General features: G+C 35.6%; 1 protein-coding gene across 3 annotated transcripts in view; it reads left to right on the top strand.

The window, feature by feature from the left end:
• Positions 1-1,078: 1,078 nt before the first annotated feature.
• Positions 1,079-26,037, top strand: part of LOC111328575 (pleckstrin homology domain-containing family G member 5) — a 26,614-nt gene continuing 1,655 nt past the window's right edge. The window contains exons 1-26 of one of the 3 annotated variants that reach the window (XM_088729978.1): positions 1,079-1,459; positions 1,789-1,818; positions 2,599-2,669; positions 7,327-7,447; positions 8,321-8,414; positions 10,010-10,100; positions 11,057-11,154; positions 12,282-12,418; positions 13,562-13,797; positions 14,540-14,713; positions 15,317-15,421; positions 15,769-15,810; positions 15,924-16,019; positions 16,199-16,249; positions 16,652-16,744; positions 16,875-16,931; positions 17,502-17,612; positions 17,805-17,957; positions 18,659-18,799; positions 19,025-19,141; positions 19,685-19,768; positions 19,995-20,037; positions 20,314-20,426; positions 20,732-22,509; positions 25,178-25,222; positions 25,821-26,037. The exon at positions 25,821-26,037 is cut by the window's right edge and continues 558 nt beyond it. In XM_088729978.1, coding sequence (XP_088586104.1) covers positions 1,447-1,459; positions 1,789-1,818; positions 2,599-2,669; positions 7,327-7,447; positions 8,321-8,414; positions 10,010-10,100; positions 11,057-11,154; positions 12,282-12,418; positions 13,562-13,797; positions 14,540-14,713; positions 15,317-15,421; positions 15,769-15,810; positions 15,924-16,019; positions 16,199-16,249; positions 16,652-16,744; positions 16,875-16,931; positions 17,502-17,612; positions 17,805-17,957; positions 18,659-18,799; positions 19,025-19,141; positions 19,685-19,768; positions 19,995-20,037; positions 20,314-20,426; positions 20,732-22,509; positions 25,178-25,181 — 4,053 coding nt within the window. In that variant the 5' untranslated portion in view covers positions 1,079-1,446 and the 3' untranslated portion in view covers positions 25,182-25,222; positions 25,821-26,037. The remainder of the gene's footprint in view (positions 1,460-1,788; positions 1,819-2,598; positions 2,670-7,326; positions 7,448-8,320; positions 8,415-10,009; positions 10,101-11,056; positions 11,155-12,281; positions 12,419-13,561; positions 13,798-14,539; positions 14,714-15,316; positions 15,422-15,768; positions 15,811-15,923; positions 16,020-16,198; positions 16,250-16,651; positions 16,745-16,874; positions 16,932-17,501; positions 17,613-17,804; positions 17,958-18,658; positions 18,800-19,024; positions 19,142-19,684; positions 19,769-19,994; positions 20,038-20,313; positions 20,427-20,731; positions 22,510-25,177; positions 25,223-25,820) is intronic. The other 2 variants (XM_022933039.2, XM_022933038.2) reach the window with 2 other exon arrangements.

Here is a 26,037-nt window from a genome sequence, read left to right as displayed (position 1 = left end):
TAGTAAAATATTTGCTTTCCACATTAAATCTTTGTTTCCTGTAGGCGTTGAGCGAAAATATGAAAGGATATTTTTGGCCTTGAATTCTTCGGCTTATTGAGAAAGTTCAGGTATCGATTTCACTCCGAAATAGAAAAAAAAAAAAAAGAGGGCTGGTAATGAGAAGTATTTACTTTTCTCGACGGTCTCGCATTCTTTTAAAACTATTTAGACCTTGACCCATCATTCACTTTCGTTTGAATTTTACTGGATTGCTCATTGGTGTAATTAACACTGATTAGAAGTACTTACGTAATAAAAAAAAAACCTGTTAAGCCTTTTGTCGCTAATCGGGAGATTTTTCTTTTCTTTATTGGGTTGTTTGCGAGTTTACAAAATTTGGAAAACGTGAAAATAAACTCGCGGTAGATTTGTACCTGTCTACAGAGGTATTTTTGTGAGTTGTGTCATCTTGATTCGCAATAGTCATTAACTTTGGACATTTTGCCTGGAAAAACAATGCTATGCACGAACCTTTCTCTTTAAAGAGAATGAGGACAAAGACTTGATTATGCAATTTAAAGCCCCTCACTGGCCAGGCATTGTAAATATGAGCTTAACCATCTGACTATCATGAAAATATTTTGCATAGAAAAATGTACTCACGAATATTTCAGTGAATATGGTTATTAGGTTTTCGATATCAAATAGATCACTTTTCGGTGTTTTAGTTTCAACGGTGTGTCAAAACGTAATATTGTTTCTACAAGTCATGAAATACCAGAGGGCATTGTGATCTGTTAAGAAAAAGTGCACGAATGACATTATACTTCTTTTACCAAGATAGAGCTATATTTTCACACGTAACAATTTCAAAATTAGTCGGTCTTGGAATTTCAGCCATTAATCCTGGTTTTTGAGGACTGGCTATGGGCTAAAACCAAAAGTGTTTGAGTCCGTTTTAATCTCAAAAACTGTTATGTTTATTTGAAAGGTCGTCTAGCGAACACTTCATCAAGTGTTTTGATTGGTTCTTCGAAAGTTGTAATTATCAGATCATTATACGTGACGTCATCTCGCAAGGTCCATCTCGTTTCGTTCAGAATTTGCATGTTGGAATCTTGTGACAAGTTGTGGTTGCGTCTCGATCATTTTCCCCAAGTAACTCAACACTTCGTCTCGGAACGTGCAAGAGACACCCATACTTGCTTAAGAGTTCATAACTGAATTGATCCAAGCACGTGCAAAGGGTTCGAATTACCGTTTCTAATCTACGATGATCGAAGAGCCGTCATAGACACTACTGAGAGCGGTCGACAGGATTTCAGTGTTGTTTTGAGTGGGAAAAAATAAGGTCCTGTTGAGTTTTTTGCCGACTGTTCCTTCCTGAAGACAGCCCGGCTTAATTTACCATTGCTGCGTAAGGAATGAGATCGGATGTAGCGTTTGGGCTTATTTCTTGACGATATGCCCGAAATCGGTGAGGACTCTAAGACCGGTGTTTTCTAGTGTCTTCGTTTTATATGCAAAGGATGTACCAGTGTAGTAGGGTTGTACACCTTCGGCTATTGTTAAAGTTGTCAGATTTGTTTGAAATCGTGCTCTCTTTACAAAACAACGAACCGATAAAGCCTTGATCGTGTCAGAAGGGATTTAAGTGTTGTACTAAGAGCTCTATGTTTTGAATTAGCCAAACGTTACTTGTTCGGCAAGAGAATCTCGTGTCAGTTTTGCCCGGTGAACCGATAGCTGCTATGGTGCAAAGCGTCCCTTCAACTATAAACGTGACATTACTCTTGTTTTCTGCAGGTCGGGATAATCACGGCCAGTACGATAAAGGTATGTCTTTTAACATGGTTTCTTTATATTTATTTGTTTAACTAACGTCTCTTGATTAATAGGAAGCCTCGATAGATTTCTTTGTGGTCTTTACATAGAGAAAGTACTACATGAAAATGCTATATGTCAATGTAAGCCTTATATATTAAATAGATTTTTCGATATTTGTTTATTTCTTCCCCAATCTAACGATATCCTCGCTTAGGAACGTTAAAATGGGGTTAAATTCAATCAAACTGTCTCAAAATTGTGAATAATCATCGACAAAACATCCCCGAGGCGTTAGGAAAGCGTCGAAGATGACATAAGTTGATTGTTTGATCAAGTTAATTCGAAGATGGCTCGTAGTTGTGAAGCTATTGAGTACACAAATCTTTTTTAATTCCACGGTTACTGGAGGTCGTTCAACAAAGGAGAGTGATTATGCACCCCAAAAAAGTGTTCAGCATGTTTTGCATGACTTTGATATGTTATGTAAATAGAAAATGTATTTCGAATCGAACGCGGGATGAGCTGTTCGTGCGTTTAGTGCATGCCTACTGTGGGAATTTTTAATTCAAAACTAAATACTTAATCCTTCTGTACCCAACTGAATTGAAAACCGAAGGATACGTTCTTAAGGAACGTGATTTCTTGTAATCAGGCACAGCGGGGTTAGAATTTCTCGCACAAAGTGTATTTATCCAGCGTGATGCTATAGCTGCAGAGGCGCCCAAATATAAACTTAAATATATAAAGGCCTTTGTTTGATGCAATCTCTGAACCGTTTCAAAATTATAGGAGATAGAAGGCTTTGTCAGGGCAGATTGTGCTCGAGCAATGTTCAAACGGAGAGGGATTTTGCCGTTAAGGTAAGCTCTATTTTTTAATCTGTAAAAATAACACCACATCAGTGATTTTGTTTTACGGTTCACATTGTTGCAATTTGACTATTTTTTAAAAAAGGTAGCCTCCTTTCGATTTGCATATGCATTTCACATGATGTCTATTAGCTTACCTGCACAGTCCGTTGGATTGTCACAGAACTATAGTCGGATCGAAAACTTCTCTTTCAGCGATAACTGAGAAATGAGTCACGTTTTTATTAAATAAATGAATCACGGCATTATTTTATACTCATTGGATGAACAACATGTCTGAGAAAAATAATATCATATCTCTATTGATATACTTGGATTGATTTAGGTAGGGGAACAATTTACGCCTTTATTTACGGGGTGTTTTAATTGCTCACATGAGGGAAATCTTAAAACAACCTACAAGTTTTATTTTAAGAACCAGCAAGGGTTTTTCTGTCATCTTGGTACTCCTATTTCACGGTTGTCGCATCCCAGGTCATGCTATCAATTGATGTCATGTTTTCTTTAGATGAGAGCTTGGGTGTAATCTACTTCAAACGAAAACCACATGACAGACTCACAGAAATCTTATTTCCAGACTTATCTTTTGTTCAGGAAAATGAATGTTTCTAGACATATTTTCATGCTAATAATATAACACCATCCAATTATTAAATTACCTGTAATTAAATTCGGATCAAGTTTCAAAATTTTCTGTAGCAGAACATTGATGTATACGGGGGTGATTCTTCTCCTTTATAGCTTGAATTTCATTAGATTTTATTGATGTATTGTGGTACAAACTTATTGGAAAAAGTTGTGATATCATTGTTGCAGTAATGCTCAATTAGGGGGTGATTTTTCTTTTTCATGCCAAGTTAACCTGTAATTTCAAGGGAACCTGATATTTTTGACAATTTTCACAAATTGAGCTATGGTTTTAAGTTCAAAGTGGTCGTAAATTTTCCAAGATATTAAAGTTTCTCTAATTTTTAAGTGCATCAGTAGAAAAGGCTCTTGAATATATTTTCTCATTTTGAATCACTGTTACAGGTTTTTTTACCTGGTTTCGTCTTACTATCAAAACAAACTGTATAAGAACACTACAAGTTTGTCAAAGTTAGCTATATACTTTAATATACTTTAATAGCTATATACTTCATTCGCTCTGACGAAGGGCTAACGCTCGAAACGTCAGCTTTTGTAATCGTTACGGTGGCCAATTTACCATTTCAACTTTGTTGATATATCCAAATGATTTACCCCCACTGACGCAGCCCCAAACAGTTTCTTTCGAAACTATCAGCCTTAATTCATTTATATACTTTAATAGCCACATTATACATGTAGAGTTTCTCATATTCAGGATAAACACAAACTGAGGTTTTTTTTCTGCTGTAAAGAGCTGGAGTGGAAAATTATAAATGAGTAAGCATTTAGGCAAAATTAATTGGATAAGAATGTTACTGGATTACCTACAGTTATGCCATTTCATGTTTTTTTCTCTTTAATTGAGCAAATTCTGTATTGTAAATTACTGTCATTCACACACCCTTATAATCTCCTTTCGTCAGTTGTGAATTAAGTACAAACTGGGCACAGAGAACAACTTTTGTCTCCTTCCAATGAGATTATCATGACTGTGCTGAAAGCTAAATCTGTGAATGCACTGGATTCACTTTGTAGAATCTAAAAACAATCACAGCTGTTGCTGGTCCATCAAGCTTCAGAACTTTATCCTATATACCTCACCAACAGATTTTGAACATTAATGGACCATTAGGTGTAAGGAAAAGGAAATTGATAGGTTATAATTACCTTGAAGATGAACTTTAAAAAAAAATCCAATTTTTTTTCTTTGTTAAAATGATACTGAAGATTTCCAGTGCTCTTACTTTCTTTCTGTTGTTTTTATGCAGCCGGGTCTAGAAAATGGTTATGGTTTTTTTTTTTTTTTTTAATTTACTCAAGGCAGTTGCTCATATTTCTCAATTTTACAGTTAGTTTAGATAGAGATAACCTTTGTATCTGATTTAGTTCTGAGGCATGTATATCAAGGGTCCTCTACAAGTCATCATGTCCAAATGCATGTAGTGCTCTTAGGGATTCAATTTAACTAATACAAAAGTTCCCAAATATTGTCTTGTTTTAAATTGTCTTAGAGGTTCTTCAGCAAAGTTAAGCGTGGATGTTTGGTTTTTGACTTGGAGGCTTTTTTGAAGTTTGTTAGAAAAAAAATTAACATCAAAATTAACTCTGTAAAATGTATACATTGTCTGTGTTACATTTCTCAGAAAGACAATCTAGTACAGACTGCTTATATTTTGGTGATGTGTTGTGCTGATGTCAATAGTTATTGCTTTATGACTTAAAGAAATACTTTACTATCATAAACTGTGTTATTAGCACAGAAAGTTCCCATATTCTATAATTTTCATGTCAGTGACAAACACTTTTTCTACACAGAAATTTTCACACAAACTAGTGAAATCAAAGATCATTTCCTGTTGATTTTGGTGGAAATTCTGGAGAACAGGCAGCTGTTTAAGCTATGTCTAAATCATGAATTAATATTACCTGAGGTGAAATTTTCACTTTTATGAAGATGGTTGTGGTGAAAGGTCAGAGATTTTCTTTGGGTATATCAGGGTCATGACAAGTTAATAACTTCTTTATCAACTTCTCAATCACTGGAGACAGAAGAACAAACATTTGTTAGTTTTTCTCTTGTTAAATTAAACACAGATTTCTTCGACTAAGTCTCTATACGTTTTCCTTTTTTAAAAATGTTTGGTATCCACTTTGAAAACAGGAAACAAGACTATTAATGATTATATCCAGTTGATATTGTTCAAGTGTTGTCCAAATTAAATATTTGTAATTAACAGTTTGTATTCCACAGGTGCTTTGTATGATATTACTAATGTGTCTTTTTGTGAACAGAAGACTGTATTAATATGTTGAAACTCACAGAAGTGAATTATGGTACTTAGTAGTGTGTGGTGTGGGCTATGCAAATTTTCCATCTGCATTTGAAGGTCATAGAAAGTTCAGCAAGTGCATGTTTCTTAAAATGTTTATTTGACGAGATTATAGCAGACAATAGGCTAACACATTCTTTCACAACAGCAGACATGAGTTCAAGCATGAATTTGATAATGTGATCATCATTGGCCTATTAAAATGTGTTTTCCTTGAATTTCAAATTCTCTTTTTTTCTCTTTTAAAGCTGAAACAGATTTAATCTCAAACTTTGATCATGTTGAGTACTTGGAAACTATTTGCGTTTGGTAAATTTTCCTCTTTTGGTATGCTTTGAAAAACAATGGCTACTCTAGATCTTGTTTTATGAATTCAAAGAATTTAGAAGTGGTGAAGGAAAATTTATCCAAAAATATCTTGCAAATTGTCTGGTGTACTGTGGTTTTGGAGATTCACTCTTTTTTTAGAAGATAAGTTAACTTTGCTTTATTTAATTCAATTTAGTTGGCTGTATGTTTGATATGAAGTCCTTCCTAACCTTAGCTTTACTCTGATAGGAAGGGAACTAGCTGAAGTCACACTTCAAATCTCAATGTTTAAATCAATATTTCAATCATTCATTCACTCTTATCCAATTTGACTTTCTTTGTTTAATATAAGATAGATGTGACCTTGGTTAACCAGAAATACTCTTTGTTAATTTCCTTTTGATACTCGTCTGCACATGCACAATTTGTCTGTTGTTTTCCCAGAAAGGAAAGAATTTGGAAAATTCTAACAATGTTGTGTAAGATTAGAATAGACAAAATAATTCTCTCTGGCCTTTTTAGAGTGCAGGTTCTTTGTTGTTATTATTTTAGTATTTGAAGTATACCTTCCCGCATAGAAAAGTGATGTTTACAAAGTTGTATGCTAAAATTATATCCATGGTTTTTTTTTAGCACATTTAAAATTATTAATTATGTACAGAAAAGCTTTTCTTTAGAAACAGTCACGATGTCTGCTGTGATTTTTAAAAGCGATCAAGTGAATCCTTGGTATCATATATACAAGGCTAAAAGATTAAGAAAAAATTATTAAAATGTTTAAACCAAACGTTTTTGGCTCTTTCCCATCATCAGGGTGAATCCTTGGTGTTCTTTCCAGAATTTTCTCCATGTACCATTGTTTTATTTGCAACTGCTTGCATTTTTGATGCAGTTCAGTATTACTTGACGTCATTCCATGGCCAGTTATAGCTAAAGCACAGCACTTCTCCTTGAGTTCACAGCATGAAGTTTTGTCTATTTTTTGAGCTGGGTGAGACCATGTGTTGCACAAAGAGTCACTTCTCCTTGCATGTGCATTTGGCACAATTTTTTTTTTCAAAGCTACGATTATGCCCTCAAGTAGGATTGATTGATTGATTGTATCATGAAGCCATCAGTTGAGGTAACCTTCAAAACTGGGAGAATTACGTGTCGATAGACAGTATACCCTGTATGTGTTCTGAGCGTAGACCAAAATTGGTCAAGATTTTGTGTATTGGCTGTGTCAGATATTTCAAGCATGTAACATAATCTAATTTTTTTTTTCTACAGTTATGAAATTGTCCAGTTTGGACAGATATGTACCTCGCTAAATGTGCACCATTTTCATTTTGATCTTATATTGCTATTTAAAATAATGTAATAATTTCTCAAACTAGGTTTGTCATCATGAAGACTGCCAAGAAACAAACTACGGAAATCCTTTACTGTTGTGTTTGAGATGTGACGAAGTCCACCATCTTAGTGCTGGTTTCAATCATGCACGGTTCGATGTACCGGGTTAGTGTTCAGCCTGAAGTTTTAACAGTCACCTTGAAAAAATTCATCATTGTCCAGTATCAAATCTTGGTGCCGTTATTCTTACATGTTGTTGAAAAACCTTTTCAGGGACCCTTACAGTGACAAGCATTTAATTTCTAAATTTAAAGAATTTAATTCTAATTAAAAGAAGCTCCTGATTGTCACACAAATTTTCCTTGTCACTGCCATAAGAATACATGCCAACTCTCTTGGATTATCCTGGAGTCTTCCGGAACAGAATGAGTCTCCCAGTCTCCCATAATTAATTGGTTCAGCAAATCTTCTGGATAAAAGCAGGGCTCCACACACACTAATGGTAGCCCACTAGCCACAGACTAGTAGAAATTCAGTCTTGGCTAGTGGTTTTCCATTTCCACTAGCTAGTTTGGCTAGTAAAATATTGTAAAATTTAAGATGTCACTAGTCACTTGGCTAGTAAGTTAAAAAGTTAGTGTCCAGCCTTGTAAAAGGGATCAACTGGCTTTCAAAGGTTTTGCTCCACTGTTGTATTGCCAAAATGATTTTGGTTAATGCAATCTAGTCTTGCCATTTCTCAAAGCATTTGTTATGTACAAGTGCTGTTATGTTTCCAGATTTACTCAAATCTAATTGATTTTGGTTTTACAAACTGGTCTGACTTGCCATTTCTCAAAGTATTTTTTAGGCAACCACATCTTGACAGAAACTAAACAAAAGCTTTCTTTTTTGGAGGGGGGAGGACAATTGATTTGATTGGGGAAGGAGAACAATTTTTTAATTGGGAGGGTGATGCTGTGATGGCTTAAGAGAAAAATTTCCAGGTTAAATCTTTAGACTCAGCAGGTTTATAATTTTCTTATTTTTCCTCCTCAGAGAGGCCAAGTACAAATATTATAAGGACGCTATCAAGCCATTCAGCAGGTTCAGATTCAGGAAATGAGGAGGATGTTGAATCTGAACAGAAAGTGTAAGTTGCACAAATTATATAGTACTCACTATTAAAAACTGATTCATTGAATAATGCAATTTTAATTAATAGTTTTCATTGGCTTAGCCATCATGGGTTATGAGCCACCATATACCATGCTCCACAAACATGGGAAAGTGTATTATGTCAGCTCAAAACTAAAATGGAGCTAAAAAATTTATTTGAATGTATATTTATATTTTTGGGCAAATTTGATCATATAAACAATTATTTCTCTGGCACTTGTTGGATAAAAGATTATTTATTATAGCCAACTTGATCTTTTGGGCCTAGTTGGCTAATCTATCATGATATCATATCCAACACCTGCTTGTGGAATAATCGTTTATTATTAATTTTTACTAATGTTAGCTCAGTTATATTGTCATTACTGATTTATTCATTGATGCTGTGTTCTCCCTTATTTTGAGTGTGACAAATAAAATTAATTTCAAATGGGTGCACTTTAACCTTTTAAGAATTCAAGAATTCCAAGCAATTTTTGGCTGTAATAAGGGGTTCACAGGCAATAAATTTAACCAGTGTTTGCCTGAAAAGGAGAAGAACACTATTGATATTAATAAAATTGTATACTCGACTCTAGTTGTGCTTGTAGCTAGGTGAAGTGCAGTCAATATTAAGTTGCCAATATTTGATGATACAGTAATGTATATTTTTAACATAGTCAATTGAAGAATTGTCAAAAGGTCACTTCGTTTTCAGTCAAAATTTTCTTATATCACAATCAGATATCACCCTAGACTTCATTGCCTCCGTTACTTTAAAATTGAAAAGCATGGCTCTTTTCATAAAGTTCTAATCATAGGAATGAATATAAACGAGGAGACTTAACTGCATCTGATATTTGTGTACTTTTCTTAACTTTTGCTGCCTTTTTGTCCCCAAGAATGTGCAAATAATTATGTGAACATAAGTGGAGACTAAACAAAAATTTTGGCAATCTCTTTTAGACCGAAGAAGCTCTCGCGATAAAGATTTCGGAGGAAGGATCTGTACATTGGCACGAGTTTTGCTTTATTATATGGAAGAATTTCGATATTAATCCAATATTGAACAATGGCTTTATGTACCTTTTAGCTCCAAAACATTAGCCTGCATTTATAAAAATAGCAAAATTAACTTCTTAGCCAATTAAAAATATTGTTGTGTTGTTTTTGGTGTGGTAAGACTGACCGGTAACGGAGAAGATTGCGAATGAGCCCTAATTAACAGATGGTTTTTTTCCATTTCACTTCAATCTTAAATATTCAAGCAGTCTTTCTACTATTCCCTTTTGGTTGTATGGGTATGAATTTAAAATTGGTTATATGTAGAACTGAACTCAAAATGTAATCTCTAGATTTATAATTAGTTACTTATTTTGTGAAGGGAAACAAATGTCTTCCATATTACTATAATTGCTATAAGTTAATTATTATTGTATAGGAAATATCAGATACATTTAGATATCAGACAACTTAATGTATATAAATTCATTCTCAGACATGTTTTTTGGTAGAGATTGTGGTCAGGCCAGTTAAAAACAAACAGTTGTAAGTCTTTTCATTACAATCTTTGCCTGTGTTCTTCAACAGGGAAAAGAAGAACAGGGGGTATTCCTCTGGAAAACGAATGTTCAAAATAAATGTAGCAGCAAAGAAAAAACCAAGACGCCATAATACTGAAGTGGGTTTGAAATGAAAAATTTTGTCTTTGTCATCTTTGAACACTTTGTTTAGTAACAGATAAGACAACTTGGTCCACAGATATTTTAGGAAATGCTGGATGAGTGTATTTGATTTGATTGCATCTTAGTGTATATATTATTTTGAGCCCTACAGTTGAAAAATTAGAAATTATCATTCCTTTACCCTCCAGTTACATTATAGTGTATTGTCTTGAAAGTCTTCATCTTTCAGCAGCAGATCACCTTACTTAACTGTATTATAATAATTATAAGTTGCTGAAAAATTCATTTTGGCTATTTACATTTCTAAAATGTGAAACTTAGAAAGTGCATATAATTATATACTTGTTTGGAATTACTTCCTTTGTGGGTGTATTAGACAGTGTCCTGAAAGTTTGAAAACTGAAAGTTGTATAGGTTTCTGCAACAGTTTCTTTTGTCGGACTTCTAGCCTAAGCTAGTATGTGGCCATCTACCACCTCACTTTTGGGTTTATATATGCCTTGTGTGACCATCTACCACCTCACTTTTGGGTTTATATATGCCTTGTGTGACCATCTACCACCTCACTTTTGGGTTTATATATGCCTTGTGTGACCATCTACCACCTCACTTTTGGGTTTATATATGCCTTGTGTGACCATCTACCACCTCACTTTTGGGTTTATATATGCCTTGTGTGACCATCTACCACCTCACTTTTGGGTTTATATATGCCTTGTGTGACCATCTACCACCTCACTTTTGGGTTTATATATGCCTTGTGTGACCATCTACCACCTCACTTTTGGGTTTATATATGCCTTGTGTGACCATCTAGTAACCTCCACTTCCCCTTGCAGCCCTTCCGGTAAAAGGTTATGGGAATCCCCTTATGCAAGTATTTCTCGTTGAAGATGGTCAGCAGTCTCTCCTAAATGGATACATTTTTTAAGGATTTTTTTTCTTTCCATAGGACCCAGGAAGGGAATTTTTCAGCATTAAATTTTTTGACAACAAAAGTGGAGAACTCCACGTAGAAGTAGTGCCTGCTTTGAAAGGAAAGTCTTTGAGGTAAATGAGTTTGATTTCAAGCCACTCACAATTTTACATTATATTCGTACATATAAATTTTTAAAATTTATTATATATTGTTGAGATTATTAACCCTTTTCAGGGCTTCACACTAAGTTTTCAACGTAACTAGCCAAGTGGCTAGTGACATCTTAGATGTTACAACAATTTCAGTTTGTTTACAAGCCATATTCGCCTAGTGTAAATCGAAAACCACTTGCCAAAACTGAATTTCTGCTAATCTGTGGCTATAAGTTGGCTACTGTTAGTGTTGAGCCTGGCCTTTTAAGCCTAAGAGCAACTGGCATCCAGGGCCGTAGCCAGACTTCAGAACGAGACGAGGCAAGTTTCGGATCTGGCATGCCTCCCCTAGAAAATTTTGAAATCTAGAGGCTCAGAAATGCTCTTTCAAGCATTTTCTGTGGCACTTTTCTTTAGAAAAGTCAATCTTGGGCAAGTGTGGAAGTTCACTTTTTTTATTGCTGAGCAATACTGGTACAAAAAAAAAAAAAAGGAAAAGGCCAAAATCAAGACATGGCAATTGCCTTGTCTTGCCTCATGCTAGCTATACGCCCTGCTGGCATCTATTTCTCTGGACATTGATACTGCTAAATCATTCAATGACATTAAGATCATAAGAATAAAGGAAATGGTTGCCAACCTAAGAAGCTTTGATTGTTTCACAAATTCTCCTTGTGGTACTAAAAGAAATGTACAGAAAAGAGTGTGGAGAATGTGGATATTGATCGATGTAAGAGTGTAAAGGTTCAATACTTTCTATTCAATGATGTGACAAGTTCTCTTGTTAACAAGCGTTGTTGTTTACTTGTCCTGATCTCTTAGTTCTCTAACAGTGTTTTACTTGAATTGTTTTTAGTTTGTATGTTGTATAATAAGATGATTTTGGGCTCAAATGATTTCAAACTAGTTCAGTCTTCATCTTCCTTCATTTGAAGACTTTGTCAATGTCACTAAGAGAAAGAAATGTGTATCAGTTTGTCTTGAGATTGACCAATGAAAGTCACCCCAACTTACATTGTATACACTGTATTTTGCTTGTGGTACATCTCTCCAGTCCATGGAAAATTTTATGTACAACTTCAACTGATGAATGATTTTCATTTCAGGGACTCTATTGAACCTCTTTTTGAAGCACAAGAATTTTTATTTTCAACTCATTCTGTCTTTCTGGACTCATCTAACACCCCCTTACCACTAGCCTTTGACACCTTTCCGCTGGGTGGAAATACTCTTCATGTTAGAGGTAGGGATGTGTACTGGCTTTTTTGGGACTTCTGCTCTAATTTGCTAAATGGGGGAAGTGTTGTTTGGATTAATACACAGGGTATCATAGGAAAAGGAAAAAAAATTGTTTTTTCGACAATCAGGAGTAGTGAAATTTTAAAGTTGTAGCCCTTTCACTCCCAGGAATGGCCAATAAATAATTTTTCCTTATAATATCAGGGAAAATTGATGAGAGGAGATAAGATTATTAATATTTAATTGATTTATCACCCTTGTCTCAGCAAAATTAGTAATGAGTGTATGATTGGTAAAATGAGGAGAATGTGCTACCTTTCTATAACATCAAGAAATGGTTAGATATTCTAGTCTTCTTGGATAGGGACGAATAAATGGAGGTCCTGTCTCCTGCAGGGTTAGGGGCAGGAGACGTTAATTTCCTATGCACAAGATTACTGTGTGATGGATCTCCTCCCCTGGGGTGGGGTGGGGTGGGTTTACTGGGCCTGCAGTAATTGGCACAAGCTGTTGCAGTGTCCCTGCCCATTGGCGAATCTAATAAACTAGAAGGGACATTGGATAATGAGCTTTTGGGAGTGTAAAGGGGGGGGGGGGATGTGGTAAATTTTAGTTAACAAAAAAACTGGTACTTCCATGGGCAAAATTCTTTATTCTACCAATATTTGAAATGGTGTAAAATTGGAATTGTCAGAGAGGTTGTCTCAGTTTTCTTCTGATAGGACAAAATGTTTTGTTTTGATGCACAGATAAAGAACATGGTTAGACAAACATATGGATGTAAACCTCATCAAGAAACCATTTTTACCTTTTGTTTATGCATAAATTAGGATGAAAAAAATCATTAAAAAAAAACATAAAGTATGATCTCCCTGGCGTGCGCAGCGGTCCTTCATGCATCCCAAGCATGTGCCGACTAGCAAACAACACTGCGTGAATATTCTATTGATCAAGCCTGCCTAGTATTACTTGATCTTAGCGATATTTTATCTTTTTATAGTTTCTGAACATAGTATATCATTGTGAAATATTATGCAATTCAGCCCCTTGGCTGTGATGTAATATTTTGTTTTTAATTCCACCCCTTGTCCATTGTTTTAGTTAACAGTGGTGATGTTATCTAATGGATTCACATATTTGTTTTCAGCTAATGAGGATTTTGAAGGGGATGAAAGAGTAATCAATATCATGAGGGACTCCTATGCAGAGGACAAGAGCAACTCAGATGAGACACCCACGCGGCCTAAAAGTTCATCCTTCCTGACACGTTCTGGTTCTTTTACAACAAAAGGGAAAGACAAGAGCGTCATTAGAAGGTTCGATGATGACAGAGAGAAGGAGAACTCAAAAGATGACAAGTTACTACAACAATTGAATAAGAGTGTGAGTTGTATGATAATTTCTTTTCAATTAACTCTTCCACTTTCAGGTGAAAGTTACCAAAGAGATTTAATGATTATTTTATAACTTTAATTATACAAGGTAAAAAATTCCCTCAGCATAACCTACAGGTATGCAAAAAACATGTACAGAGTAATTCTGCTCAGCAAAACTGCTGTAATGACTAAAAACAAGATAACACTTGTTAATAAAATAATGTCTTAAGGCTGCTTTTCAAGGACGTAATGTCTCACTACAAGCTGTGATGACAGTTTGTGTTTGAATTCATATAAGGATGCTGTAGAATGCCGATCTCAGGACAGACTATCTCACACCTTAGTACCTTTGTAAAAAATACTTCTTTTTAAACAATAGGCCATTTTACAGTGGTTTACTCAGTTGCCAGGCCTTTGATTTGGAGTGAGGCTTAGAAGGTGACCTTGTTGTGATAGTGACCAGTATCTAGTTTGCATAATAACAAAATAATTTTCATTTGAAAAGCAGCAACATTTGTATCATAAATAGGTCACCTCTAGTCTCACTCGATCTTGTTCAAAGGCTTGGTAACCAAGCGCACAACTGTAAAACGGTCATTGGTTTGGATGAGGAAGGGCAAATTTGTTTCCAGAATTCCTCAATCAGTAGGAGGTCATCTCAAAATAAGGAATTTCTCCATACTAGTTGGGGCAGGTTCCAATTCAACTTTTTGTAATTTTGTGGTATATGTTTGTTTGTTTTATTGTAGACCCAAAAGGGCAAAAAGAACATGGAATCTTTGTTTGGTAAAGAGTTTGGAGGGACCTTGCCTTCTACACTGTCAAGTCCTGTTCTTCCTGGTGGAGGTGGCACTGTGCCAAGACCAAAGTCAGCTAGTAGTCGCTTGACTGAAATGTTTAAGCCACCGAGACCCAGCATTAAGGTATGTCATTTTGACAACAGTCTCTCTATCCCCACCACTCCATTTTAAAGAACTGATATTTGGGTGTGGGGGGGGGGGGGGAGAGGGGAATGGTACTTAGAGTAAATTTGTATTCCAGCTTAGTGGCCCATCCAGCCAGAGCTTATCCCAGTTTCATCAATATGAAACAACAAGGAGTATCACTCCTCCCCCCTTGGATTGGATTCTAGTCCATCACAATGTTCCCCCCCCCTCCGGCACTTCATCAGCCTTCCCTGACAATTGGCCTCTACCCACTAATACTCCTGGGTTGAGAGATGTGGTGGAAAAGGAAAGTGTCTCACCCAAGAACATATCACATTGACATGATCAGGTCTCAAACACAGACTTTTCGACCAGGGGTCCAACACGCTAACCATAATGCTGTGGTGTCTCCCACAGATACTCAGTGCTTGAAAGAGATAATGGACAGAGCTTGTCCTTGGTGGCTTTAGGTCATTTGATCTTTGTTTTTATGAAACTTAATAATGTAAATTTGCTTTTAAAAAAGCAAGCCTTTAAGAATTACACACCTCTAAATTTGCAGATTTCTGTGAGGTTATATGCAATACATTATTTTTTAAGGGAACTCTGAAAGACTCCTTGGATCGATATTCCTTGTATGGTTTGGAGGATAGTTCTGATTATGACTCTGGGCTAAAGAATGAAATCGAAGAACAGATTAAACTCGTAAGTACAAATGGTGCTCTGGATTAATTGCAGGAACAATTAAATGGAGGAAAACTTTAAAAGTAAACATGCTTAGTAAAGTTATCTTTGCTGAATTATCTAACGCTTGTAATACTCTTTCAAGTAGACAACTGAGAAAAGTCAACAAAATCATATGATGTTGTGTTCATTAATCTTTAAATTGACACAAGCAGTCAACAATTGAATGTACAGTTGTCGCTTAGATGAGTTAGCTTCTAGATCATGGAAGTGGAAGAGGTAAAATACTTGAAGTGTGCTTCTTTGCCAACTTTGATAATCAATTGTTTTCCATGTACATGTTACAAAAGTGAGATTTATTTTTTCAGGAATCATCATGGACTGAAGTTGTAGATGAAAGCCACATCGGGGTAATGTCTGTTGTTCCTTGTCATGAAACAATTTGCATGCTTTGTCTTGTCTTCTTTATACAGTTCTGTAGGTAGTTGATTTTCAAGTTTTTATTTTCATGCATCTATTTCAGGCTATGACAAAGAAAGAGAAAGACCAACAAGAAGCTATTTGGGAACTTTTGTCCACAGAGGCAGTGTATATATCAAAACTCTATGTAATCAAAAAGGTAAAAAATACTGAATTGTATTAAGACAAGATTTTGCAGTGACCAATTGCAGTGTCCTACACAGAAAGTATATAACCAAGTTTTATATCCACTGAAGAGGAGGTGATTTTTCTGTTAACTTCCTAAATGTGAAGTATATGATTGTATTCTTTGTGTGATTCATTTTGTTCTTGTGTTAGCTGTTTCTCCAGTGCCTACGGAATTTACAGAGTGAAGGATTCCTATTGGAGGTATATGACTTCTCTTCTTGCTAAAAGTATGTGTGCAAGGATTTGCACAAATTTTGTAGTGAATGGTTATAATGCATTACCCCTTAAACTCTTGTGAAACAGGTTTTTTTTTTGGCCTCTGCTATATTTAAGTGATCTACAATGAAAAAAAATAAAATATGAAACTCAATGTACCGGTACTTCCTTTCTCTGGTCAAAAGACTTCATCACAGAAGGTTTTTTTGTATGGTCTTGCAATACTATTTATTGGAGTTTCCTTGTACTTTTCCCATCCAAAAATTCCTTTTTCTTACATTCTCTGAGCCTCTTAGTTCTAGCCCTTTAACCATGTTCTCCAACTTTGTAATCTTTTTGTTGGTATCCTTCTTCTAATCATGATGTCTTATTTTCCATTTGCCACAGATTGATGCTTCTAAGTTGTTCAATAATGTGGAACAAATATATGAGGTCAATTTAGCATTTTGGACAGAACACCTGAGCACAGTTGTTGAATATGTAAGTGTATTTTTACTTGCTTCTTGGTTGTATCTCTTTTGTTAAAGATGAAATTTTTATTTGCATTTTAGTGATAACAGCAAGGTAAAAAAAAAAAAAAAATGTATAATTCTTCCATTTTCTTGAACAGGCTAGGAAAACAAAGGATCTGCTAAATCCTCTGGATATGGAAGCTGGGTTCAATATGGTGAGAGAAAAAAAATGCTTTGGAAACATATAACCTCAATGAATATCTTTTTGTGAGCTACTGAGGTTTGCAAGGGTGTTGCTTAGTGAGGGTAGCAAAGGAGAGCAGGGGTGGGGTGGGGTGGGGGGTGGGTCCCAGCTAATCCCATTTCATGCATGAATTTTAAAAAAATCATGCAACAGGTATACTTTAAATAACTTTTGACATGTTACAAATTCAAAAGGAAAAAGTTCAAATCATGGAGCAAATGAAAAAAAATTCATGGGTAATTACGTTTCAGGAGACAAATCAAGCCCCATGCTGGTTCACAAATTCACAAATCAGGCTTGCCTTTCTTTAAAATTAATGCATCAGATATTAATTCTGACCTTAATCATTTTTCCTGTATAAACCCTTTGCTACCCTCTCAAGAGCTTTTGCTCAGGTGGTGCTTCTTTGCAGTTTTTCTCCCCTTTTTTACTGGTTTAATTGTTGTGAATAAGAAAGCCTTAATCTTGACTTCGATCATTGCTTAGGTTTCTCTACTCTTTTTTGATGTATGTGTTCCTTTTCTTTGCTATTTTTGTGTAGTTTGAGGCCCAGTTTGATCCATACATAAAGTACTGCATGGAGGAGTCTAAATGTTTGAAATACTACAAGGAAAAGCTTGTTGAGAATGAAGATTTCAAGACTTACATCACTGTAAGAGGACTAAAATACATTTAGTACCAACTGTTACTCGATATAGTGTTTTTTCTTTTAGAACATCATTAAAGGAAACAGCCTATAGTTAGTACATTAAAAATCCCAATTCAACAGAATGGCCTTACTTTGTCAATGGATTGGAAGAGAAGAATTGCATTAAATTGTTGTTGTTTCTTCTTTCATGAGTAGTGGTGTGAAGATCACAGGTTTTGCACTGACCGACTTAAGTTAACTGACTTGCTGGTTTGGCCCATGCAAAGAGTTACAAAGTATCATCTTCTATTAAAAGCCATTGGTAACAAAACCACTGAGGAAGATGTAAAAGAAGTTCTCAACAGAATGGTAAGATTTCTGTAAAACTAGGATAGTTAACAATTATTCCATGAGTGTGCGTTGGATATGAGATGATAGATAGCCAATGAGGTGGGTATAGTGCCGAGTTGGCTATAATCATCTCATATCCAACAAGCGCGAGTGGAATAATTGTTTTATTAAAAATGTTAAATTAAGTTATTAAATTTTATTAAATTTTTAGCTCCCTTTTAATTTTAAGCTGACACGTACGCTTGCCATATTTGTAGATTATGGTATATTGGCTGATATACCATAATGGCTAAGCCAATAATAAAGTCTTGAATTGCATTATCCAATGATCTAGTTTTTAATAATGTTAATTATGTCATGCATTGTTTTTTGTTAACCTGAGAGCGAGGGGCAGAAGCCCTTCAGGTCATAGCTTGCAAGCAGGCTCACATTATTAGCATAGCGCGCATGTGACACAATCTTTTCTTTGCTCACAAGAAAGTCAAAGTCCTTGTTTAAAGTTAGCCATCAAGAAGTCTATCATGTGACCTGGCTCCAATAATAGGGCATAGAAAGGCACCTCCTGCAGCACTGATAAGGAGGGCTTGCTCACAGGTTATTTAAGTCAGTTCTGTCAGATAGCTTGTGGACTCTTTTGGGTGTGACTACAATTGGTATCTTGTTTTCTTGTCTTCTTCTTTTACCTTTCTGCTAATTTGTGTCATGCCATTGTGTTGCAGCGCATGAAAGTAGAAACGTTTGTGAGTAAAGTTAATGCTGCCATGAAGGAGAGGCATGAGTTGGAGAAACTCAAAACAACTGCGCAGAAGATTCACAACAACTACAGTGTTGTAGAAGCTGTTAATGAGGAGATGGAAAAGGTACTGGAATAGAAATCTTATTTCTCCTTACTTTATTTGGACAATTCTGAGAAGACAGATATTCTGTTAACCTCTAAGAGTGACCAGCATCAAATATTTTCTTCCCGCAGTAGTACTACTGAATAAAATATTAAAGTCATGAGAATAATTATGTAAGAGACATGATCACCGACTAAAAAAGGCTATCACAAATTGACTCTGATATTTTCTGTCTCTCTGATATAGATTCTCCAAGATTACAGCTCATACGACCTTACCAGACCCATGCCTGGTTTAACTGATGATCAACATCGCAGTGTCATTCATGAGGGACATCTGAGGCTTCTTGAAAAACAAGGAAAAGTGAGTGAAGGCTGATACTACACTAATAGCAAACTACCTACTATTAGAGTTTCAATTGAATAATGACGTCAGCGTAAGATTCAGTGTCTCCGTGCAGTGTCAATACATTTGGGAGCAGAAAGGTGATGAGAATTAAGAGAAAAATTTTACCACTGACAGCAGTAATGTCACAATCTGATTGGCCAATTTGCTGTAAACGATAAGAGTACAGACAACACTGCCGGCATCCATGTGTCATGCAATGTGTCATGCTCATTAAAGAATTGTTTCATTCAAGGTCTGTCTTGATAAAAAAAAATCAACAGTGGTTTAGCATGGTCTGAAATCTCATTGACAAGGATATTCATCATAACAGTGGTCAAAATGTTGTGGACTCATAAGGGGCAGTTGAGTTAGTCTGCAACAAAATTTCTCAGAGCTTAATTTAGTAGAATCAAAAGAGATATATGAAGTAGATTGCACAAAGAATTTGATTTAGGTGCGGGAATGAGAGGGTCAAATCTGTTGAATTGACACAAGCATCAATATTTTTTTCCTTTACAGATGGATGTATATGTTTTTCTCTTTACTGATTTACTTCTCATAACCAAAGCAAAGAAAGGTGATAAATTCAAAGTGATCAAACCGGTGAGTTTGCAAAAAGTGCTATTGGCTCTTATGGAATCAAATTCAAGTTATTAAACTTGCACACATCCCTAACTATACATAGTGTTCTACATGATCAACTTTCAGGGAGTTGCATAACAGATTCTGATGAAGTAATATTATTAATGTATTATTAATGAATTTAATGATTATTATTATTTAATTATTATTGATCATTTTTTAATTGATGTTCTGGTCTTATTTTTAGCCTCTCCAAGTGGATAAGTTGGTCACCCACAGGGATCAAGGAGGTATAGTTCTTTATTGTCCTTGTGTTTCCTTAAAATAAATTATGTTCTCCATGTCTTGCCAGACAAAATTTTGCTATTACCTGAGTTGAATTGCACAGTACATCTCTTGTGTGTTTTTTTCTGGATGTATACTCATTGTGCATGTATTGTGAAATACCGCCACCCATACCTCCCACCCACCCCCCTCCCACTTGTCAATGCCTCCTTAGAAAGGATGTACATGTAAGTTTGTAAGTTAAAATGAAATGATGCACTGTAAATGCTTTATTACCTTAGGAGCCTTCTTACTTATTTATGTGAATGAGTACAACATAGCTGTTCAAGCCTTTGCCCTCCAAGGGAGTTCAAGTGATCAGACGCAGTGGATGGATGCAATAAAGAAGGCCCAGGTATAATTGCATATTCAGAACCTAGAATGTTGGTCTCTGCCTAGAACACCAGGAATAGTTACTATAATAATATTCTCAGCAAACCGCTCTGTTAGTAGTTTCATGCCTTAAAGCATAAGCATGCAATGAGAGAACTTATTTTTTTTTAGTAAGAGGAAAGGAAAGTATTTAAGCTAGAAACTAATTTTATATTCCCTATTGAAGGTAAATGATGGTATCACTATTTCTGAGAAATTTATGGCATAAAGTTAATGGTGCAACTTCAATAGTGCAACATTAATTTTGTTTTTTTCCCCCTGTGTTAGAAATTGTTCATGGTTGCCAAATTGGGGCAGGGATCAAGTAATTTACACCATATGCAAAATCCCAGTGACAGTGACCTTGTAAGTCCCTCAGGCCTTGTTACACCCTCTGGACTCTCGCCAGCACTTCCTCGGTCTTCACGCCGCAGATCATCTGGCTCATCAATCATGTCAGTGGAGTCTGATTCAGATGACGAGTTAGGAATGAACTTTTCAACCTTAAATTCTCGTGCACGTTCTGACTCTGCTTTGACCACAGCAAGTAGCACCCATTCCTCAGAAGCAAGAGGTAAAGAGGTAGCAACTAATCATAAAGATGGTGCAGCTTTACAACGACAGGAAGAAATTCTTTCAGTTGAAGATGAACAATTGCTAGAGGGAGCAATGGCAATGTCGCGGTCTGAATCGCTTGGAAAGATCTCACGGTCTTCCTCTGCGCCTCCCAAGGAAAGACCACGTGTTGTGGATTCCAGTTCCTTATCAAGATCTTCATCAGCCCCACAAGGGCCCACATCTGTGCGTGTAGCGAGTTTAAGGGAAGGCATTATCATGAAGAGGAGGGCCACAGAGGAGCAAGATGGATCTGTCACATCATCGTCTGCATCATTAAATGACTCGGCAGGTGATTCAGAGGCTCAGTCACCATTTGCAACTGCAGCTGCAGATTTTCTATTAGCTCCTCCAAAAAATTATCAACAAACTAATGAAGTCAGATCAGAGCCTCAGTCTCCAATTCAGGAAGACTCTGGTGGAGAATCACCCCGCTCTCCTACTGAGGAGAATAATACCCAATCCCCTTCGTCTCCTGAAAAAGGAGTTTCATCTTCTGTGTCTGATAATGACTGTGAAAGCAGTGAATATGTAGGAGAACAAGAGGAGGATTCTGTTGAGGAACCTCTTGAGTCTGAAGGTGATTTATCACCAAATAAAGACTGTATCGTGGATCTTTCATTTCCACAGGTGGGTCAAATGGAGGCTCAAGCCTTGCAAAACTTATCAGACTCTTTGGAGGCAACTTATAAAAGTAATGGACCCTCCAAACAACCACCGCAGATAAAATCTCAACTTATTGCTCAAGATAAGATCCAATCTGCTATTACGATGACAGAACAACCGCGGAAGCGTATATCACTACCAAGGAGATCATCACCTGTGATTTCAAGAAAGACGAGACCTGAGAACTTAGCAAAACATCGTGATAGAGATGATTATGATGTAAATGGGATCTTACAGAAAATTCGAGATGCTTCTTCTCCACCAGCCGCAGAAGCTACAATGTCACATCAAGAACGTGGGTACAAAGTTGGGAAACTTACTAAAAGGTCCTCTGAGTCTTCCAGACTTCCTGTTAAACCTGATAAGGCACACTATCCCACTAGTGTAGACCTAGAGGAATCACAGTCGAAGGCTCACAGAAAGAAGGAAAATTGTATTTCATTATCGCGAACTAGAAAAAAGAGCATGTCTCTTTCAGATCTTCTCAGTATAGGCAAAGACTTAACAAGTAATCGAGATAAAAGTAAAGATAAAGAGGTGAACAAAGATAAATCGCACCCTAAAAATTTGGAACCAACAAGTCCCCTGACTGATGAGGATGCCATTTCACCTACTGCTGTTGGTGAACACCCAAAAGATGAGAAGAGATCTCGCTTTAGTCGACTCCGTAGGAAGTCTAGTCGAGGCATAGGAGAACTGAAGGATGGTATTGCATCTGGTCCTGATATTGATCCTAAAAGAGCCTCAAGGCATTTCTTTAAGGAGTCTCTCATGTTGGAATCCTCGTAAGTAGTTTTTTTTTTGTGGAAAGTCAATGCTTTGATTATTTTGAGAACTGGCCAGCACCAAATGATTCAATGTGAAAGTCCTGATTAACTACTTCCATGTGATAGTTTTTGTGAGGCCGTGCTTTGAATTGCCTTTTTCCCTGGCTTTGCAATTTATGGAAGGCATGCAAAATGAAAGGTTAAAGTGCAGTAAGATCAAATATTCTGAAAGAAGATTTTTTTTAAGTGACAATCAAAGACTTTTTTTGGTGGTGGCCAGGCACATCAAACTGTAAGCACCATTCTATATCAGCACCCATGCCACATGGCACAGCTCAGTCATTTTAATCTCTGATCATTTTAATAAAGCCAATGATAGCAACTAACCACCAGCAATTAATGTCGTGAAGGTTAATGTCACATCATAACATCCTTGGATTTTAATTAAAATCCATTTTCAGCCTTCAATCTGTAAGTGACTTCACCCTTGTAACGAGTAAATCTATATCAGTCAAGGGATTGGTGTCAATTTTAAGGTCACTTTTGAGTCACTGTTTACATTTGCTACACTCGCTTGAATCAACAGACAAAAGGAAGTCAAAAGTTGACTCAATTGATTCTAGGAAATCTTACACAGCCTAAGAAAGCAGGCAAGGCACAGAGTGTACATATTCACCCTTTGGTCTGTATGTTTGAAGAGGACTGTTAAGAATGAGTGGACAGTGACTCCTAGGCCAATTGACCTCTTTCTGGAGCTAATGTTTTGCACCTGTCCTTCCTTGACATAAATGTTCTGATAAAATCGATAAATAACTAATCCTTGCCTGATTGTGTAGTGTTGCTATTAGTATAAATTTTCCTTGGTAAGATATTTCTGAATCTCTAAATTAATTCATTTTACATAACTTGAATAAATCTTAATGAAGGGTGGATGTTAGCTAAATGTGTATTTATTTTTACAATTTATTCTGGCACAATTTTAAATTTAAGATAACATTATTACCAAATAATATAAGACAAAATTAATGCTTTATTATTCTCTATTATTGTTTTTAGTTTAATTCTGTTGAGAAGTATATTTTACAATCCATGACAAAACCTGTATTGGTTGCATTTTGTCATCAATATATGCATCCTGCTCTGCCAATTTTCTTCCATTCATTACTTTTTTTAAAATATAATATAACGTATGTACCTAATGAATTAACCCAATTTCTCTATGAACTTTCCTTTTTTTTTTTTCTTCTGTAAGTAAAGATAACTAGCAAAGCAGATTTCAGTTACAGTAATCAAATTCTATGCATTGTAAAGGTTAAAATAGGTATAATGCAAGGGGACAATCTATCAATTTTAATCAAATCAAAACTTACACAAGACAATTGCGTTCTGCTAATTTTTCAATTTATGAAGCATAGCTTTAAAATTGATGTTCTTAATTTTAAAGTTTTGAATAAAATTAATTTGTATTTAATACTAAATATTTTATATTTAACAGTATTAATAAATAAAAATTAATTGTCAGTCTGTTTTTACTCTGTTGTTAAATGTTTCATTTGTGATGTTTTTTAAATTAATTTTAACTAAATTTTTTTCTTTTTGATTTTGATTTTTCAACTTGGATGGTGATCACTATAATACTAACAAGCCTGAATTATAACCCAGCCATGAGATGGTAAAGTTTAAATGCTTTATGAAAGCTTCTAAATTGTCATCTTGAAATTATAAACAAGTTGTTGCTCTTGGAATTAAAGTCAGGATTACCAACTCGATCATTGAATTGTAGGAAGTTTTTATAGCCATCAAATGCAAAGATCTTCAGTATCAAACAAATTCTACCTCTAAAGAAGTGAATAAACTTGAAACTGCAAAAATAATTTCATATTATTGCATCCCAGTTCTAAATTAGCATTGAAGATCAAATAGAAAAAACTAGTTCCACCTAAAATGATCAGGATGCAGAATTTACCACAAATGTTAAATCTGCCCTCTGCATTTTACTAAGCAGTTCAAGTTGTACACAACTTTTGCGCAAGTTTCCTTGACTTTGCTGCAGTACTTCACCACTGTGGTACAGTAAAAACCTCCATACAAGAACACCGGTTTTCGGGGTTCAGGCTGATTGGGTTCTTATATATCGGGTATTTTAGGTGAAATCAGCCTGAAAGTGTTCTCAAGTGTTCTTAATTTTTTACTTCTAAAAAAAATGTAAGGGATTTACTATGATGAAATACATAACTTATAATTGTAATTATAAGACTTTGAATTCCAAATACAGTTGTTGTACATTTGCTATACACAGCAAGTGAAACTACTGGTATTTATACAGAGATCTTACTGCAATGCCACAGTAAAGCTACAGACACTGTTCGTTCTACTAAACTGAAAAGGGAAGAGTTTTATATATAAGTACAATTTTCAGGCTGAATGTGTTCTGATATATAATATGCTCCTTTTTTACCAAATTTCAGCCTGGGTGTTCTTAATCCACACTTTCTTGTATGCAGGTTTTTATTGTATTTCACTGCAGTGAAAGCCAGTGTCACATTCCCTCTTTCTTTGTGACCAAAGTCTTTATTTTCCTGTGTGGCACAAGCACTATGATCACTCCCTTCACAGAGTGCACTCCTTGCACCTCGTACTTTGACATACTGTTTTGGACAGTCTTAAAGGGCATGTTGTGTTTTAGGTAGAAGTTGTAGTCCTGAAATGCATCAAGGCTTGCGGTCGGCAGGTATTTGAGTGTGTGATTACAAGCAGCATGCTCAATGCTTGTATTTTTTTTACCTTTGTGTGTAAAAAACTGAAGTATCAATGTCTGCCTTCATAAAATGCACTGCAACTATGCTGTGATGCTAGGGTTCCTAGGTTGAATAATCATTTTAAAAGAATTGCAATTTCCTATAAGGTCTACCACCCTAAGGTCATGTTAATGATGCATTTAAGGAATGAGAGTGATGATGATGATGATGATGATTCTGAATTGATATGTTTACCTAAATTGAGCAGGTGAAGTGACGCTTTGAAATTCAAACTCTATGTCTGTTTAGTCTTCAAAACTTTCTATATTTTATGTACTGCTTAAAGTTTTTAACCACTGACAATTGTAATGTTCTTTTCCTTGTTTGTAACCTTTGGCTTAAAAGCATTTAGATAGAGTAGTGATTTCACTTACACCAAACCCAAAGAATTTCATAAACAAAGTCATTCCATCGTTCATAGAAGATTACTACACAACTTGTATTAGCCAGCTCATTACAATGTATCTCTAACAATGCTGTTTCTGAAATTTTTTTTTCATTTTTATTCCATTTACCCCACTGCTGATCCAGGTGAAGGAATGCATTGAAAATTTAATTTCCAAATGCATACTTAACTTTCCCAGATGAAGGAGCTAGGAGCCAGAACATTCTTCAAATAATAATACTCTGAAGTGTCTTGTCTTGCACTCGCTCCATACAGAGTATGCAATCTCTTTGCCAAACATGTTAAACTTTTCCTTTATATGTTAAACTTTTCCTTTATAGAGACTTATTGACACAAACAAAA

Source organism: Stylophora pistillata, chromosome 8, assembly GCF_964205215.1.
Source record: "Stylophora pistillata chromosome 8, jaStyPist1.2, whole genome shotgun sequence".
NCBI lineage: Eukaryota > Metazoa > Cnidaria > Anthozoa > Scleractinia > Pocilloporidae > Stylophora > Stylophora pistillata.
Note: the sequence above shows the minus strand (reverse complement) of the source record. Positions and strands in the feature narration are given on the sequence as shown.